Source organism: Jaculus jaculus, chromosome 10 (assembly GCF_020740685.1).
Source record: "Jaculus jaculus isolate mJacJac1 chromosome 10, mJacJac1.mat.Y.cur, whole genome shotgun sequence".
NCBI classification, from domain to species: Eukaryota; Metazoa; Chordata; class Mammalia; order Rodentia; family Dipodidae; genus Jaculus; species Jaculus jaculus.
The window spans coordinates 78,133,391-78,150,240 of record NC_059111.1 but is presented as its reverse complement, the minus strand read 5'-3'; the positions used below and the strand labels follow the sequence as shown (position 1 = coordinate 78,150,240).

General features: G+C 40.0%; 1 protein-coding gene across 3 annotated transcripts in view; it reads left to right on the top strand.

Annotated features, from left to right (window-relative positions):
- Cttnbp2 (cortactin binding protein 2) overlaps positions 1-16,850 on the top strand; it is a 183,867-nt gene that overhangs the window by 147,388 nt on the left and 19,629 nt on the right. For all 3 annotated transcript variants that reach the window (XM_045160199.1, XM_045160197.1, XM_045160200.1), the window contains 4 exons: positions 820-906; positions 988-1,087; positions 11,460-11,612; positions 11,754-11,941. In XM_045160199.1, the coding sequence (XP_045016134.1) occupies positions 820-906; positions 988-1,087; positions 11,460-11,612; positions 11,754-11,941 (528 nt within the window). The remainder of the gene's footprint in view (positions 1-819; positions 907-987; positions 1,088-11,459; positions 11,613-11,753; positions 11,942-16,850) is intronic.

Here is a 16,850-nt window from a genome sequence, read left to right as displayed (position 1 = left end):
AAAAACAGAAAAGTAGGACCAAGTTCTCCCTTTGGCAAGGTTCTAAATGTTTCAGCTCCTTTTAGGGGAAATAGAATATTAGACCTACTTATATGAGGTTTCCTTGAAATGGGGTAGGAAAATTCTACTATCATTCTCTTACTATCTTTCCCATGACTCAAAAGAGAAAGACTTATGCCATTTAGTAAATTGGGCTGCTAGAATCTGCTTTCATGGCACTCTAATTCTCCTCTACTTCCTGTCAGTACAAGTTCTTCTAACATCCATTTAGATGCGACATGATGCCTGAGCGATAAGTTGGTGGGGTTTGATGAGACTTGCTGAGTCCCAAGAGGTGGGTCATCCATGGGCATTCCCCTGTGGCTGGAGTCTAGCAAACCAGAATGTGGTTTATCCTCAAGCCCTTGTCAGCCATGTTGGGCATCAGGATACTGAAGTCATTGCTGGACCCCAGAGTTATCCTAAGGAAGGGATTTGATCAGAAAAGTAGAGGAGAGCAAGTAATGGTCTATATATCATGTTTTATTACAAACTCTTCCTGGAGTTTCATAGCATATAAACAATAATAAAAAGTGTTGTTATACTTGTGGAAGGAAGATGCTTCTATGGAGTACAGTGGGAAGGGCAGAATATTGGCTGTTGGTAAACATTGTCTGCCTGTGTTTCACAGGCTACGCAAGACTTCTCATCTGGTAAATTAGGCAATATCAAATATTATTTATATACATCTGAGAAGTTAGGATGTTTGCCTTCGTGTAACCCTTCTCTCCTTCTCAGCATAGTATTTTTCACCTAGGATTCTTCTTGGTTTGCTAACAGGTTGAGCAATACCATAATGTCATTTTCCATGGCCCAGAAGGAAGCTTGCAAGAGTACATAGTGCATCAGCTTGCACTCTGCATGAAGGTATGACTGCTTTCACATTGCCTTCTTTTCTTTGAAAATAGGGAGGTGTGTACAACTAAACGCCCTGTTTTCTTATCACAGCACAGACAGGTGGCAGCAGGTTTCTCCTGTGACATAGTGAGAGCTGAAGTGGATGCGGGGTTCTCCAAGGAGCAGCTCGTAGACCTGTTTGTTAGCAGTGGTAAGACCATTTCAGAGAACTAGATGGTATTAACGCAAAGGTGGCCTTTTAGAAAGCAATTAAAAAATAAACTTTTTTTTTGGTCACTATGGGATGCAAATTGGGGACCCAATTAAGCACTTTCAAAAATTATTTCTGTGTAATATCATACCTTCATTGAGAATCTTGTATTTTCTTTTTTCATTTACATAAATCACAAATTGTTCTGAACATACTCCTTAACTAGTGCCAATGGTCTTCCAAGGGAGGATGAGATAATGGGATCAGTTTTCCCTAGTGGGACTATATATTGCACCTTTGATATGGCTTAGGATTGCTGGAAATAGTGATAATATAAGGCAGATTGAATTTCAGTATATTTTTTCATTCACATGGTACCTCTTGTACCTGGGGTTAACGATTTCCATCTCACCATTAATATGCCATTGATTGGCAGCTTGGTAAATATATTATATGCATTAATTAACTCATCTGATCTCTGGAACAGCCCTCTGTAATAGCTATCATTGTTTCTATTTCAAAGGTTAAACATATTTCAATACTACATTTTTATTCATGAATTTTCAGTCTTGGGCTGTGGAGTCCGACTCCCTGTTTCACCACAGACAGGATTGCTACAATGCTACCCAAACAGGAATGGATCCAGCTTCAGTCACCAAGGGCTCTAGCCACAGAGACAGCCAGAGAGGTCTGAAGGGGAAAGTTGCAAGATCAAGAAGAATGAGTCAAGATATTCTTAATCTCTTTTAAATAGGAGGGTGTGATGCTTCTCTGGAGCTATAACAAATGGAGTTAACTTGTGGCCCAGGTCAACTGTAGACCAAGCTTAGGAAGACAGATATTAACTTTAGTCCCTTAAGTTAAATAAAAAGTATATATGTATTCTATAACCAGTTTGGGGAAAGATCAGAGGATTCAATAAACCTAAAACATGTTTTCAAGGCAGAAAAATGTTACCTGAGTCTGAATGTATCTGTACAACACCACACCAATACACAACTACAAAACAATAAAAGTTGATTATAAGTTGATTATTTTTAATTTTCTCTGAAAACACTTTCTAATCATAGCAAATATTTACTAAGCTTTTACTTTGGTGTACCCAGTTCTAAAAACTGCACTTACTAACTAACAGTTCTCTGAACAGAATATCCACTTTTTTTTTTACTTATAAACATGAAAATTCTTGAGACTAGGTTGGATGCTGTGCCCCACCATCCCACAGCAAAAGTACAGAGCTGGACTCAAACCGAAACATCTCATTCTTCTATCCGGTCTTCTCAGTCCCAGCCAGTGAGCTGTGCTGCAAGCTAGGAAAGCTAAGAACACTGGGGAACAAGGAGTCTGTCATGAAGGAAGCAAAGGTCACCAGCCCTGCATTTTAGAGTCTATGCTTGACATTTTAAAAGAATGATTCTTCCTAATTTCCCAACTTGGAAAGGGTCTTTCCTCCTAAAACTGACAGGCTTGAAAATGTAAGTGCCCACAAGGCACATTAAGGGGTTGAACCAGCTGAATGGTGAAGAGTTATATATCCCCAGGGTGGGCAATGGCTTCATTTATAAAGGTTGTTGCCTGCAGAAGTATAGATAAACAGAGTGTTGTGAGGTGTTATGACTTTTAGGAAGAAGCCAGAAATCCAGATGTACAAGTTGAAGACTTGAAGTAATGTTCTTTCAGTAAGTCATCTTCCCCCACCTTGGTAATGGATCAAACCTAAGAACCCATGCACACTAAGCAAGTATTCTGAGCTATCTATCCAGCCTTCAGCAATTGTTATTATAATTAGTTTATTTGAGGCAGGGTCTTGCTGTAGCCCAGGCTGACCTGAAATTCACTATGTAGCCTCAGGCTGGCCTCAAACTCACAGAAATCCTCCTACCTCAGCCTCCCGAGTGCTGGGATTAAAGGTTTGTGCCACCTATGATTTTTTTTTAAGCAATGTAAACAACATAGAACCCCTAGATTTATTGACCCCTTATCTTTGGCCACAGCTAGTTCATAGTCACATCCACTCAAGGGGCCTTTTTTATTTAAATAAATATTTTATTTATTTATTTGTAAGGAGAGAGAGAGAATGAGGGGGTTAGCATATAACTGCACCAGGGCCTCTAGCCACTACAAATGAACTCCAGATGCATGTACCACTTTGCACCACTGGCTTTATGTGGGTATATTTTATGTGGGTATGTTTTGCATATGGCTTCTTACCCTCTGCTTCTCCTCATTGCCATCTGCCACTGGCTAGATGCCTCCATTACCCCAAACTATGTGAGCAATATTCCAGGCCTTCCACCCTAAAGCATTGATCCACATGATTGGCTTATGTGACTCTTTCCTGATAGACATCTGTGCTTCATGAGAAAATACCATCTCTTCTCTATGTGTCCTTTGCTTTTCTACTGTCCATTTCTTCACTCAGACTATGGTGTCCAGTAGAATGTAAAACTCTACACTACCCTTTCTTCATCCCTTGCCCTGTTACTACCTTGCAACACTGTGTATATTTTACATTAGTGGTTAAAATAGACATGATCTGTGTGTTCTGGAAACTGTAGGAAACTATTGCAAAGCTTTAAGGAAATTTCAGGTGTAGTCTCTACTCCTGAAGTGCGAGTCTCCCTTAGGAACTATCAATAGACTTTGTTTAGACCCTGTGCCCCACCTATCTATAGATTAAGGCAGTGGGAGAATTATCTGGGTTCATGTCTTGCCCCCAACACATGAAGGAGCTCCTTGGAGGTGTATTCTGTGACTCATTCTTTTTTTTTTTTTTTTTTTAATTTGTTTAAGTGATTAAGTGGATATCCTGTTGCAGGAAATAGTACAAGCAAAGAAAAATGTAATTCTTTTTCTTATTTGGAGCTACTTATTTAGAGTAGAGATGAAAATAAAATCAGAGAGGACAGGAATTAATAGGAGCATTGTTTTAAATAGTTTTATTATTTTGTGTGTATGTTTGTATGTTTGGGTGGGGAAGGACAGGGTACAGCACCAACCCTTTTTGCTTCTGCAAATAAATACTAGTCAGATGTGCCACTTTTTGCATCTAGCTTTATGTGGGTACTGGGAAAATGATCCTGGGCCTGCAAAGCAAGCACTTTTAACCATTAAGTCACCTGTCTCCCCAGCCCAGACAGAAGAACCTTTTGGTGAGTAGCATAAATATAGAATGCTTTTGATTATGTGTTTATTTTTCTTCCTTTATTTTATTTATTTTGTATTGCTTGAACCCAGCACCTTGCACATGTTATATATTTGCTTTAGCTGCTGAGCTATACCCCAAAACATGAAGTTTTTGAACAGTAGGCTTTAGGCAATAAGTAAGTATTAATAACTAAATAAGTGCTCACTCTAAAGTCAAATAAGGAAGAGTAGGAAGTAGTATATATTCTCTGAACATACAATGAAATTCCATATTTGCTTTAGTCATTTCTTTTTTAATTATTTATTTATATATACTTGTGTTTGTGTGCCAGAATCTCTTGCCTCTGCAAATGATTGTCACATGCATGTGCCACTTTTTGTGCCTGGCTTTATTTGTGTTCTGGGTAATTGAACCCAGGACAGCAGACTTAGGAAGAAAGCACCCTTAGCCTCTGAGTGATCTCCCAGCCCTGTTTTAGTAATTTCTAAGTATCAACATCTACCTTCATTTTTTTTTTTTTTTTGAAGTAGGCTCACTCTAGCCCAGTTTGGGAACGTTTTTCAATAGAGTAAGTAGGACCCCAGGGCTTCTGAGGGTCAAGAACATGTCAAGTGAGAATGAGGAAGGGTCCAGAGGCCAGCGAGTGTCTGCTTTCCTCAAGCAGACACTACATGGTTAGGAATAGCCTCTGGTGAGGGGCTGACAGAAAGAAGGCCTTGGGAAAAAGAAGGACGAGTTCTGCCACTGAGGAAAGGATGCCTTGACTCTTCTACTCTGCTTTGACATTGAGCTATAAGAATTATCTACCTTGCCATTTTATCAAGAAATGAGAGTTGTCAAATAACATTAAAAAGGGAATCTACTGACCCCAGACTTGTTCTGTGTGCTCGTGGCCATTTTCTCTAGAGATGGAGACTTCTGCTACTTGGGTTAGCTAGCATTAAGATTTGAGCTTTTATCTTCCACCAAGCACAGCCCTGTTATCTATTTATCTTACTCTGTGGCTCTGTGGAAGAAAACTCCTGAAAAGAGGAATGGAGAGTAAGTAAAGGAAGTGTATGAGGAAAAAAGTACAAGAAGGAAGAATAGCTGAAGTATATCAAGTTAGCTTTCAGAAGCCAAAAGTTTCATAAAGAAATGAAAATATGCCAGTTAAAAAAATAGTGAGCAATAGAGCACTTCAGTAGGAATGACAGCACTTATGCAGGCATAAATTACTTTGTAGTTGTTTATTTCAAAATAACATTTTCCTTTTCATATGCCTTCTCAGAGAGTCACATCACATGGCTCTGTTATTTGGTTAAGAGGGTGTGAGTGCCTATTACAATTGACTCAAATTCCTCCTCAGTAGAAGGTGTGGCACTGGCTTAGCACCACAGATGACTTTTAAAATTACATATGACAGTTAGTGGTAAAAAGGGGAAAAAAATTAAACACTACATCAATATTTTAAAATAGCACTCAAAATTCCAAAGAGAACATTTTTTTTCAGGAGTAATAAAGAATGGAATTACTATAATAGTAGAAGAGTATGATAGTCAGAGTCTCCATAAATGAATTTACCTCTTGAGAGCCTGCATTATTAGAGGATCTTTTAAGGTTTTAACTAAACTTATTACTTAAACTAAATAAGAAATGTGTCATCTTACAGGCCCTTGATTTATGCTGTCAGTGCATAAGAGGGGCTATTTTCAGTATCCAGTGGAGTGATTATAGATTTTGGGTCACCTTAGACACAGGGATTTATATTTAGCTACAAATGTATATTTTAATTATTTTTAAGCAATGAAACACTGTTGTAGCACCAACCATCCAGGACTTTGAACTGAAGGGTGAACAAAAGTGAGATATAGCTCTGAACCTCACAAAGACTGTGCCCAGCTAGGATTACTGCCCTACAAGAGAGGAGCAGAGCCAAGGTAGTCTCTGAAGTTGAAAGAAAACAGAACAGAACAGTCTCACACACAGAGCTCTGAAGTGGCACAAAGCAAAGAGAATCCAAAAGCTCTCCTTTCTAGCCACAGGTCAAAAGGAATTTGAAGACAAAGTAGGGTGAGTGGCTTTTCATTCATGCCTCTGTAAATCCTGATGAGAGACCAGTTAAACCTTAAAACTTGAAATTTGGAGTTTTTGCTTCTGTGGATGGTTAGTATTTTGAGCTAAAGCTCTACTAAGTAACCTAAATTAGACACATACTATTTCTTTTTTTTTTTTTTAATATTTTGTTCGTTTTTTATTTATTTATTTGAGAGTGACAGAGAGAGAAAGACAGATAGAGGGAGAGAGAGAGAATGGGCGCGCCAGGGCTTCCAGCCTCTGCAAACAAACTCCAGATGCGTGCGCCCCCTTGTGCATCTGGCTAACGTGGGACCTGGGGAACCGAGCCTCGAACCGGGGTCCTTAGGCTTCACAGGCAAGCGCTTAACCGCTAAGCCATCTCTCCAGCCCACATACTATTTCTTAACACAAACTTGTCTAAGATAAGCAGTCAAATGCAAAGCCTTATTGATTCTGTCTCAGAATGCCTGTTCACTGTATGTCTTGGCCTGACACAGGAGCCCCTCACCTCTGACTTTCAGCCCAGCAGTAAGAGCCCAGTAGATATATTCTGCTTCTTTACCCTTGAGTTATTCTTTCTCTTTTCAAAAAATATGTGTGTACATTTGTATATGTATATTCATGTATATAGAATTGCATGGGTATGTGTGTAGGTACAAGTTCATATATATGTTCATGGTATGGAGGCCAATTACTTGTCATCCTGAGGAATACTGTCCACATTTTTTTAATTAAGAGAACCTTTATATGGATACATCATGTGTTAGTACCAACATTTCTTTCTTCCCTGCTCTCCTCAGTAGGATTGCTCTCCTCAACAGGATTGCTGGTATTCACCATGGGGTTGTGGGTTATGAGATGCGACAGTAGCAGTCATTCATTGTAAAGGAGGGGCGGATGCCTCTGCCTCTGCACATTCCCTTCTACTCTGTGACTTTTACAATCTTTCCTACCCCTCTTCTACAAAATTCCCTGAGCTGTGCTGGGTGTGTTTTAAGTATATTTTAGTATTGTGCTCTCAGCAGGCTCTGGATTTCTGCTTCGGTGTGTCTTGAGTATCCTCTGTGTCTGTCTCCTTGGCCCTGGTACTGGTTGCCAGGCTTGCTACTGAAGTAGCACTCTGTGGTTTCACCTGGTTCCTGGCTGATGTGCAAGGGGTGATCTATTTCCTTGGTTCTCACTGCCTTCTGAAAAAGAGAAACAGATTATCCAATGGAGAATGAGGTCAGCATGGGTTCAATGGGATAAGCATTGTCAATTAAGAGAAATTTTGATGGATGTAGTCTCTCTTTTGACTAAAGACTAGTAGGAGCTTCTCGTTGGAGTCCATGATCTTGGTCTCCATAGGATTCTGATTCAGTTTCCAGTTCCAGCTATGGGTTCCTTTCTACTGAGTGATCTCTTAGCCAATCAAAGAGCTGTTGGTTACCCACCTAGTCTGGGTGCCACTGTTGCACAGGCATGTCCATCTTGTCAGGCTTGTTGCTTTTGTACAGCAGTGTCCCCTGCTAGCACACAAGGTTGTTGGCCATATTCCCCCAGTAGCTCATGCAGCACTTTCCAGCACTATATGGGCAGACCATCTGATTTGTCCCTGGTGTGATGCTTGCTGATTAGGCTAGATTAGCTAGCCAGCAAGTTGTAGGTATCCTTCAGCCTCTGCCTCTCTGGCACTGGGATTACATACACATACCACTGCACCTGGTATTTTTATGTGGTTCAGAGGATCAAACTCAAATCCTTATACTTATAGGATAAGCACATCACCAGCTGAGCTATCTCCCAACCTATCTCCTGTCGATCTCTTTCCACCAAGTGAGGACCTCAGTGCAGGAATCACTTGAGGTTTGTCCTCCCTAGTTTCTTCTGATCTTCAGCACTAGTGATGACTCCCCTCACGTCACATTTTGGGTCTTCCACTGTTTGAGTCCCTGTTTGGGGACCTGACAACAGCAGATGGCCCTGCTGTCAGGGCCAACACCTTCCTATCACAGGGAACATTTAACCAGACTCCAGTGCTTGGGCCCATCACAGAATCACTGAGAAAGTCCAGGGACTCATCCCGGGTCATTCTAATGTGAGCACAGGATGAACATGTGGCCTGCTGCTCTGCTGCCCTTCACACAGGTGGGGATACTGCTTGAGACTATAGAAATTATGTGGTGCTATCAGCTCAAGTTCACCCATGATATACTGTTTCTGAAGTGTTATATGGTTCATTTGATGTACTGGTTCATTCTAAAATAAAACTGTGTCAGGCTCCATTCTTCTACCTATACCTTTTTTTAATCCCAGATGGGCTTCCCCTATCTGTCCATCTGTTGTTATGCCACTCTCCACATTATGGCTAATTTAAAATGCCTTTTGCTTCCTCCAAGTGAGACTCAGTCACTTCTAGCATGCCACAGCACTGAACACATAGCACCTTTAGCAAGGAGGCGTTTGGATAAACACTTGTCCAAATGCAATTGAGTTTTCTTTCCAACAGAGTCTAGCTGATGCAGCAGCTTTAGAGCCACTTGAATAGACACACTCTTAACACCAATTAGGGGAACAACGGAGTGCTTCCGTCCTGTTGCAGTTACCTTCTTCTTGCTAGAAGAATATTCAGCCAGAAGCAGCTTATGGGAAGAAAAGGTTTATTCCAGGCTTACAGATTTCAGAGGCAACTCCATCATAGTACAAGAAGTTGGCTTACTTCCATGGATTCATAGCAGAGAGACACACCCAACATATAGCAAGTACAAACAACCAAAGCTCAAATTTAGCTCTCAACACACCTTAGTAGGGCTGGACTAAGGATCCACCTCCAGTGACACTTCCTCCAGCAGGCTGCTGGAGACTTAAGTAGGAAACCTAACCTTAATCAAAAATCCCTGAGGTTGTTAGGGACATGCATTCATATTCAAACTACCACAAGTCCTAAATGATTGGGGTTTTATTAATAAGAAAAAAAATTTAATCCTGTGTGTGTGCATGCATGCACATGTGTACTGCACACATGTGTTTGTATGTATGAGCATGGGCATACATTCACCATGGCATGCATGTACAAGTGAGGTCAGTGGACAACCTCAAGCGTCTGTCCTTGCCTTTTGCCTTGTTTTCAGCAAGATCTCTTGCTGTTCACCTCTGCTTGCACAAGGCTAGCTGGCCTATAAGCTTCCAGCTGTTCTCCTACCTCCACCTTCCATAGCTGTGCTGGTATCATAGATGTTACTGCACCCGGCTTTTGGTGCACTTGGGGGATCCTAATCCATGTTTTCATACTTACAGAGCAAGCAATTTTACTCACTGAGTAAAGTAAAAATTTCCCAACCCTGTTAGTTTTTTTTATTACTGTCTTAACCAATTATACATTGCTTAAACTTCTATAACACCAAAATATATATTATTTATTTGTGAGTGCTTTAATTATAGATTTATTAATACATACATAGATACATTTTTAATTTTTTTTTTTTTGAAACGAGGTCTCACTGTGTAGCCCAAGTAGGCCTCAAACTCTCCAACCTCCTGCTTGTCAGTCCTTAGGGTTAGGATTATAAGGTATCATATCCAGCTCATAGTATATGTATTTCTGCAAAAATATTTAAACCCTGAGAGGAATGGCATCTTAGCATTCATAAAAAATAGCTATGTAGGAGATCTGTGTTCCCTGCTGAAATACAACTGAGGACTGAGGAATTAGAGTCTTATAAAACTTGAATAATTTTTAACAGTTCACATATTGGAATTGTATACATTTTAGCTAAAATGCCTGACCTGTGAGTGACCTGTGAGTGCTTAATAGGTACCATAAACAATGTAGGCTTTGTATGCTGGTTTATTTGTTTCATATCAGTACTCTCAAATTTAGTTTACACCTTTCACATTGGGTTGATAAGCAATCAGTCCCTCTCCTCCTAAGCAGAAGGAATGATAAAGTAACACTTGGAAGCCCCAGATTTGACTCCTTCTTGAACATGGTTTCTGAAGCCTCACCCTCTGTGATACCTGTACAATAAGGGCAATGCCGATCCTTCTCTGCAAGCCCTTGCTATGTAGCATTATGAACACTAATACTCTATGCATGATTTAAAGGTTATTTAAGGTATTTTAACTTTATATAGTATGAAACATGTATGACACTACTTTCACATAGAAATCAATGAATAATTGTAAATAAAATAGTCATTTAGCTATTGATCAGACCATGAGATTAAATATTCTCATCAACCAGAATGTACAAATGTACCTCCTCATGGTCACAAACCCTTTCTTCTGGAGGCAACCATGAGTCTATCCTTTGTAATGATACTGTCTTTTCATGGCATTTCTTTCACTTTTTAAATTTTAAAATATGTATGTATGTATGCATGCTGTATGTATGTGTGAATGGGCGTGCATATGAAAATAGGACACCTTAAGGTGTCTGTGTCCATTCACTTTCTTCAGGACAGGATCACTTACCATTGCAAATGAGCTTTGGATTATGCTGACTGCCTTCCATTGTCCTACACACATTTGGATCACAGACAGAAGTACCACTTTGTGACAGAGGCTTGTGGTGCTGGCTGAGGAAGATTAAACTTAGGTCAGCAAGCTTTGCAAGCCAGCACTTTTAAGCAGGGAACCATCTCTCCAGCCACTTAGGTTTTCTTTCTTCCTGTTTATAAAGGTTGAATCCAGAACTGCAAGCTTGAACATGCTTAATTTACTATAGAGCTACAACCCCAGCTCTTAGCTAAACTGCATGTTTTTTGTAACCTGTGAATATTCCAAAGGCTAAAAATTTAGTTTTGCTTGTTTTGCACATTACATGATGAAATCACATTGCATGTATTCATTGATAATTGGCATCTTAACACATTGTTTATGTCAGCCCTCTATGTCCATGGAGTTGTAATTTCCATTGTGTGAACATAGTGCTTTTATTCCTCACTTGATGGAAGATGGACTGGTTGATTCTGTGCGGGGTCTGTTACAGAAGTAGGAGAGAGGGGTCACTCTGCATCTGTGTTAACACCCACTGTCTTCTGGCGTCATGCTCACCTCCCAGGCAGTTTCAGAGGGTGCCTATACTAGACAATTTTGCCAATGCTTTAGCTTCTTACTTGTGAACTCTTTCTATGTTGTATATCTTTAAGTAAAAGCATGAACTTCTCATTTTGTTTCTTACCACAGCTTGTCTGATCCCAGTGAAACAATCTCCCATGAAGAAGAAAATCATTATCATCTTAGAAAAACTGGAAAAATCTTCATTGTCTGAGTTATTGGGGGACTTTTTAGAACCTCTTGAAAACCGTAGCATGGAAAGCCCCTGCACTTTCCAAAAAGGTAAAAAGACAGTGGGGGAGAGCAGGGGAGGCAGACTCAGAAGCCAGCAGCCGTGGTGTCCCTCTAATCTTTCTGTTCCTCGTTTCATCTGTGTTTTGATTTATAACTGACTGAGATTGGGCCGTGGCTTGGTTGTTTTAGGAAACGGAACGTCTGAATGTTATTACTTCCACGAGAACTGCTTTCTGCTGGGAACCATTGCTAAGGCCTGCCTGCAGGGCTCCGACCTGTTGGTCCAACAGCATTTCCGCTGGGTTCAGCTACGGTGGGATTCCGAGCCCATGCAAGGACTTCTGCCGAGGTTCCTTCGCAGGAAGGTCTTGAACAAGGTAACAACACAACAGCCTCCGCCTATGGGGAGGACAGTGGGGATTGTTTATGTGTCGTATTTGGCTTCTGTCCCACTTCTTGTGTGGCCTCAAGCAAGGATAATTGGTGTTTCTTCCAGTTTCAGTAACACAGTGAATGTGGAACTCGTGGCAGCTTCTGGACTCTATATTAAGGACAAGGGAATGAAAACAAGGTCTTACTTATATTTGGAAAGGGTTTTAGATAATTTAAAGTACAAAGAGTTTTGCTGTTATTAACAGTCCTATTGGAATCTTTACTAAGTTCCAAATGCTATAGAAGGTTGGATGTGAACATTCATCACTGTTCTTAAGAAAGCCTTACTTCTACCTTGGAACCTTCAGGACATTTTCCATCCCTTTGGAAGCATTTAATATGCTGGTAAATCTTTAAAAACTGCATGGAAAGATAGAGTTCTTTATCTTTTGACACATTTTCAAGATTAACAATAATGTTTTGGTGTTTTTCCACAAAATAATAAAATCAAAATTACATAGTCTCCTCTAAAAATAGTGTAGTGCTGAACAAATCCAACACTGTAGTATTTAATAGTCTTGGACTAATTGCTGATTTCAGGGTGGATTTAAAATAACAGTAAGGGTGGTGCATGCATCTGGAGTTCGTTTGCAGTGGCAAGGGGCCCTGGCATGCCTATTCTCTGTCTCTCTAGCTGCCCCCCCATAAAAAAATATTTTAAAAGTTTTTTAAAAGAATAAAAATAAAAGATCTGGGCCTGTAGCTCAGTGGTAGAGAGCTTACCTAGTGAGCAGAGGGACTGTATTGGATCCACAACAGGACACATACACAACATGATATGTACACCTGAGATGCAGGAGAATAACTTTCCGTCTGTAATAGGTAAATGCTTGCCACTGACTTGGGGCTGTGTAGCAAATAGGGTCCTCCACCATAGCTTCACTGTGCTCATATTCTTATAGAAAGTTGTAGGGTTATGAGGCCTTGTCGGATAGCATATTTAAGTACTAGGTGGTTTTCTGTTGTTTGTTTTAAATACCACATTTTGTTTAGGTTTTACAAAGGAGTGTGGAAAGGGAAAGGCTGAGAGATAAGGGGGAACAAAGTGGGGAGAAGTACCCCATGTGGAGTCCAAAAGTCCACAAGGGCCACATGTAGCTCAGGAGTTCATGTGACCACATATGGATCTGGAGGAAAAATGTGGAAAGAAAAGCAAAAATAAAGTTCAAGGAGCTCTTGCCATGTGGGGAGATAGAAGAGATAAACAACCCATGTGGAGAGTAAGTAAGGGCCAAAGGACCTCCCTGCTGGGCCTGAACTAGGGCCTATGCTGAGCCTGAGCCAGTCCAGGCCCAACCAGGAGAAAAACTCTCCCACAACTGGAAGTTCCCCAGTGATCAGAGAGCCTGTCCACCCCTTGCAAAGGTATTTATAACCTTAGGGTGGTGTCTTTTGACCCAGATGAACCAGAGGGCTAGCTGGTTGGTTAGGACTAGGGGCTGTCTCAGGAAGAGATTACTTTAACTTGACCAATGTTTAAATCCTATGAAAGACCTCCCTTCTAGGAGGAGTCCTGACTGTTTGTGGAAAAACAGTTCTTTGGAACTAGGCAGGAGATAAGAAAAACTTTCCTGCCCTTTTAACCTTCAGGGGTCCAGTCACCCTAACTCTATCCCCCTTCACCCCCCCCCCATTATGAGAAGATACTGTAACTTCTATTAGAGGACAAAGGGATGATTATATTAGATTGTTAATTATTTCCTGCTGGACGGGGCATGAAGTTGTGACAGTTATAGAGTCTCTCCGATAAAGGAGAACTATTCTAGAGGAGTGCAAGAAGAAGTCTTGGAAGAGAATGTTGGGGAGAAAAAATAAAAGTAAGGAGTTAATGAGAAATGAGCACACAGCAATCTGTTCACTTTCAGGGTTGTCCTTCTAATGGATTTCTAGACATTGGGGAACATTTGAGGGAGCCCAGGTAGATTGACTTGGATTGTCTCAGGACCATCTGAATATGAGCTGGCTGAGATTTTCTTGCACAACTGTTCATAGAATGGCATAGTACTGTCTGCCATAGTCTGACTCTATTAATGTATGGCTTGTAAAACAGTTGAGATATTAGCAAAGTTATCATTTAACTTTGATACCATATTCTTTATAATAGCCTTCCAGAGTGTACCTTTTTAAATTTGTCCTAGATGTAGCCAGGGCTAAAGGTTGGCATAATAGAGCCTTTGGGTGTCATTAAAGCTGAACAAATATATTTTTGGTCTCAGGACTTACTTAATGATGTCCCAGCACAAGTTCAAAGATATTCACCATTGTTCTCAATATAAGGAAGTCTTTTGAATTAAGTGACTTTTGGTCAGAGTCATCTATACATATTCCAGATTGGAAAATTACCCTTTTGACATCTATAGTTGTTTTCATTATTATAGAATTAAAATTATTAGAGCTGGGGACAACATGTCTTCAGGCCTTGCTTGTTTCCCCTCTTGGAAAGCTCTTGTATTACTTAATAGGCCATTCATATATTTGAGGTATCCCTTTATCTTTGGTTATACATTTCTGAGTGTTTAATACCAAGCAGATAGCCAAAATTTAATCAAGGATTAATTTTGGATGTCACTAATGACTCTTTAAAGGAGAGTTTAGGGACGCAGGAGTAGCCCTGTGGCTTACTGGTGTTTTCTGTCTGTTAGGATGAGTCAGAGCCATGCTGGCCAAGTAGTTTTGCTTTCTTTGGGAAGCCAAGAGGACTGATTGGTCCTCAATTGTGATTCTGCTATTTCAGACTGTTAAATACTAGTTTTTTGTTTTTTTTTAATACATTCAGTAGTTATACCATCAACTACCTCAGCTAGCTTTGGTGAATGACGTACAATTGCCTTTGAGGCACACTTTATAACTTAGTTAATTAAATTACTTTAACTAGTTTAAAAGCCCTTTAAAACTTTAACACATTTTTATCTATCTTTTTCAGTCTTCTGAAGAACTTCTTCTATGTAAAAAATAAAGCCTGCTAAGTACTTAATTAACTTTTATAAAACCAGAAAATTAAGTTCCAGTGACTCATGTTTTCCCAATTGTACAATTTATGTAAACTTAGCAAAACCCTATCTCTTTTAACTGAAAACCACATCCTAAATAACATAGTTACTATGTTGAAGTGGCAGCATGAGAGCATTCTAATAATGTGAGATCCACTTACATAAGTTACTAAAAATACAAAACACATGATTATCCATCCATATAATCCAGAAAATAGCAATAATTTATGTTTGAGTTAATTCTGAATATCAGTGGAGATAAACACACAACTTCCCCAATCAAAAATTAAAATGAAGCCAGGCATGGTAGCACATGCCTTTAATCCCAGCACTGAGGAGGCAGAGGTAGGATGATCACCATGAGTTCGAGACCACCCTGACACTATATAGTGAATTCTAGGTCAACCTGAACTAGAGTGAGACCCTACCTCGAAAAAAAAAAAAATTAAAAACGTTGCCACCCCAAGAAACTTGTATTATCTCCACATGAAAATGTAGGATTATTTTCTTACCTACTGAGGCTTGTAGCTGGGCTTAAATTTTCCTCAGTGAAGGTCCAAGAGAGTCCCTTCAATAGTCAGTGCCTACATAGCATATCTATGTTCATGTCAACCAGATGGTGTGGGCTTAGTTTATAGATTGCCTAATTCTCATACTGGATATGGTTGCATAATATCCCACTCTTGGTACTTAAGTCAGCTAATTAAGATTTGACCCTTCCTGAGAGGTAGAGTCATAAATCTGATAGACAATACCAGTTTAGACTCCATATTCTATTCTGTTCTATTCTGATGCTGTGTAAATTCATGGACACAGCTCTGGCATGCTGGTTTTACTGAAGAGGAAATTAAGATGTTCTGTGAAAACAGATGAAGGGTTTGCTTAGAAAATGGGGAAGGAGGAAGGAAAAGTAGGCAGGAAGACTTCTCTCTGGCCACATATAAAAATACTTTTAGAATAGGCTAATTTGTGATCTGATCAAGAAGTATTTCTGTGAGAATAGGGAGGTAGGGACAGAGACAGAAAGAGCAGCAGTTGTAACAACCTTGAACTTTGGAGAGAAGCTGATGTGTGGAACCTAGAGGACAAATTCAGAACAGAGTCATCCTTTGGTGACATGCTATGCAGATGAGTCAAATGAGTACGTTGAGTCACATTTATTTTGTCACAAACAACAGCAATCACCCCCTCCCCAGTTCCTCCTTTGTTCCTTATCTAGAATGTTCTTTTTTTCCCCTCTTCAACACATGTCCTTCATATTGTGTGAGGGATCCGATGAGGTCCTATATTGTCTCTTTACACTGTTTAACCACAGCACACCATAATTTTTCCTTTGAATAGCCATAGCAGCTTGAATCTTTACTGAAAACTTCCAAATCTGAAAAAGAACCTGAGGACAAATGGGCCTGACCCAGGTCATTCATTTACCAGATGACAAAATTTACCAGCATCCACAAAGGCCAGGCATTTTCAGTGTCTGTTAGGTAGCTTGCACTCCTCCATCAGACCTCATCCTCCCTGAAACTGACGTTCACTGGCGCTCAATTAACCTGGGACTTTTTTTCTTGTTCTGCTCTGTACCTCCATGAGTACACAAATTGTCCTAAAGTGAACTCGGTGGAATAGGCTGTGCTTAGCAAGAAGCCTGGGTTCAATCTCCAGGATCAAAATAAAACTCTACTTTACAATGCTCTTTTTCCTCCTGGACACAATAGTTACACTAAGAATGCAATGAAGACCTTTTAAATATTAGCCACTTAAGCAAATCTACGAACTATATTTATGCTAAGCAAATGTGTTAATAAAATAAAAGCATATAATAACCATCAGGCCTATTTAGTGGAAAGACTCTTAACAGAAACAC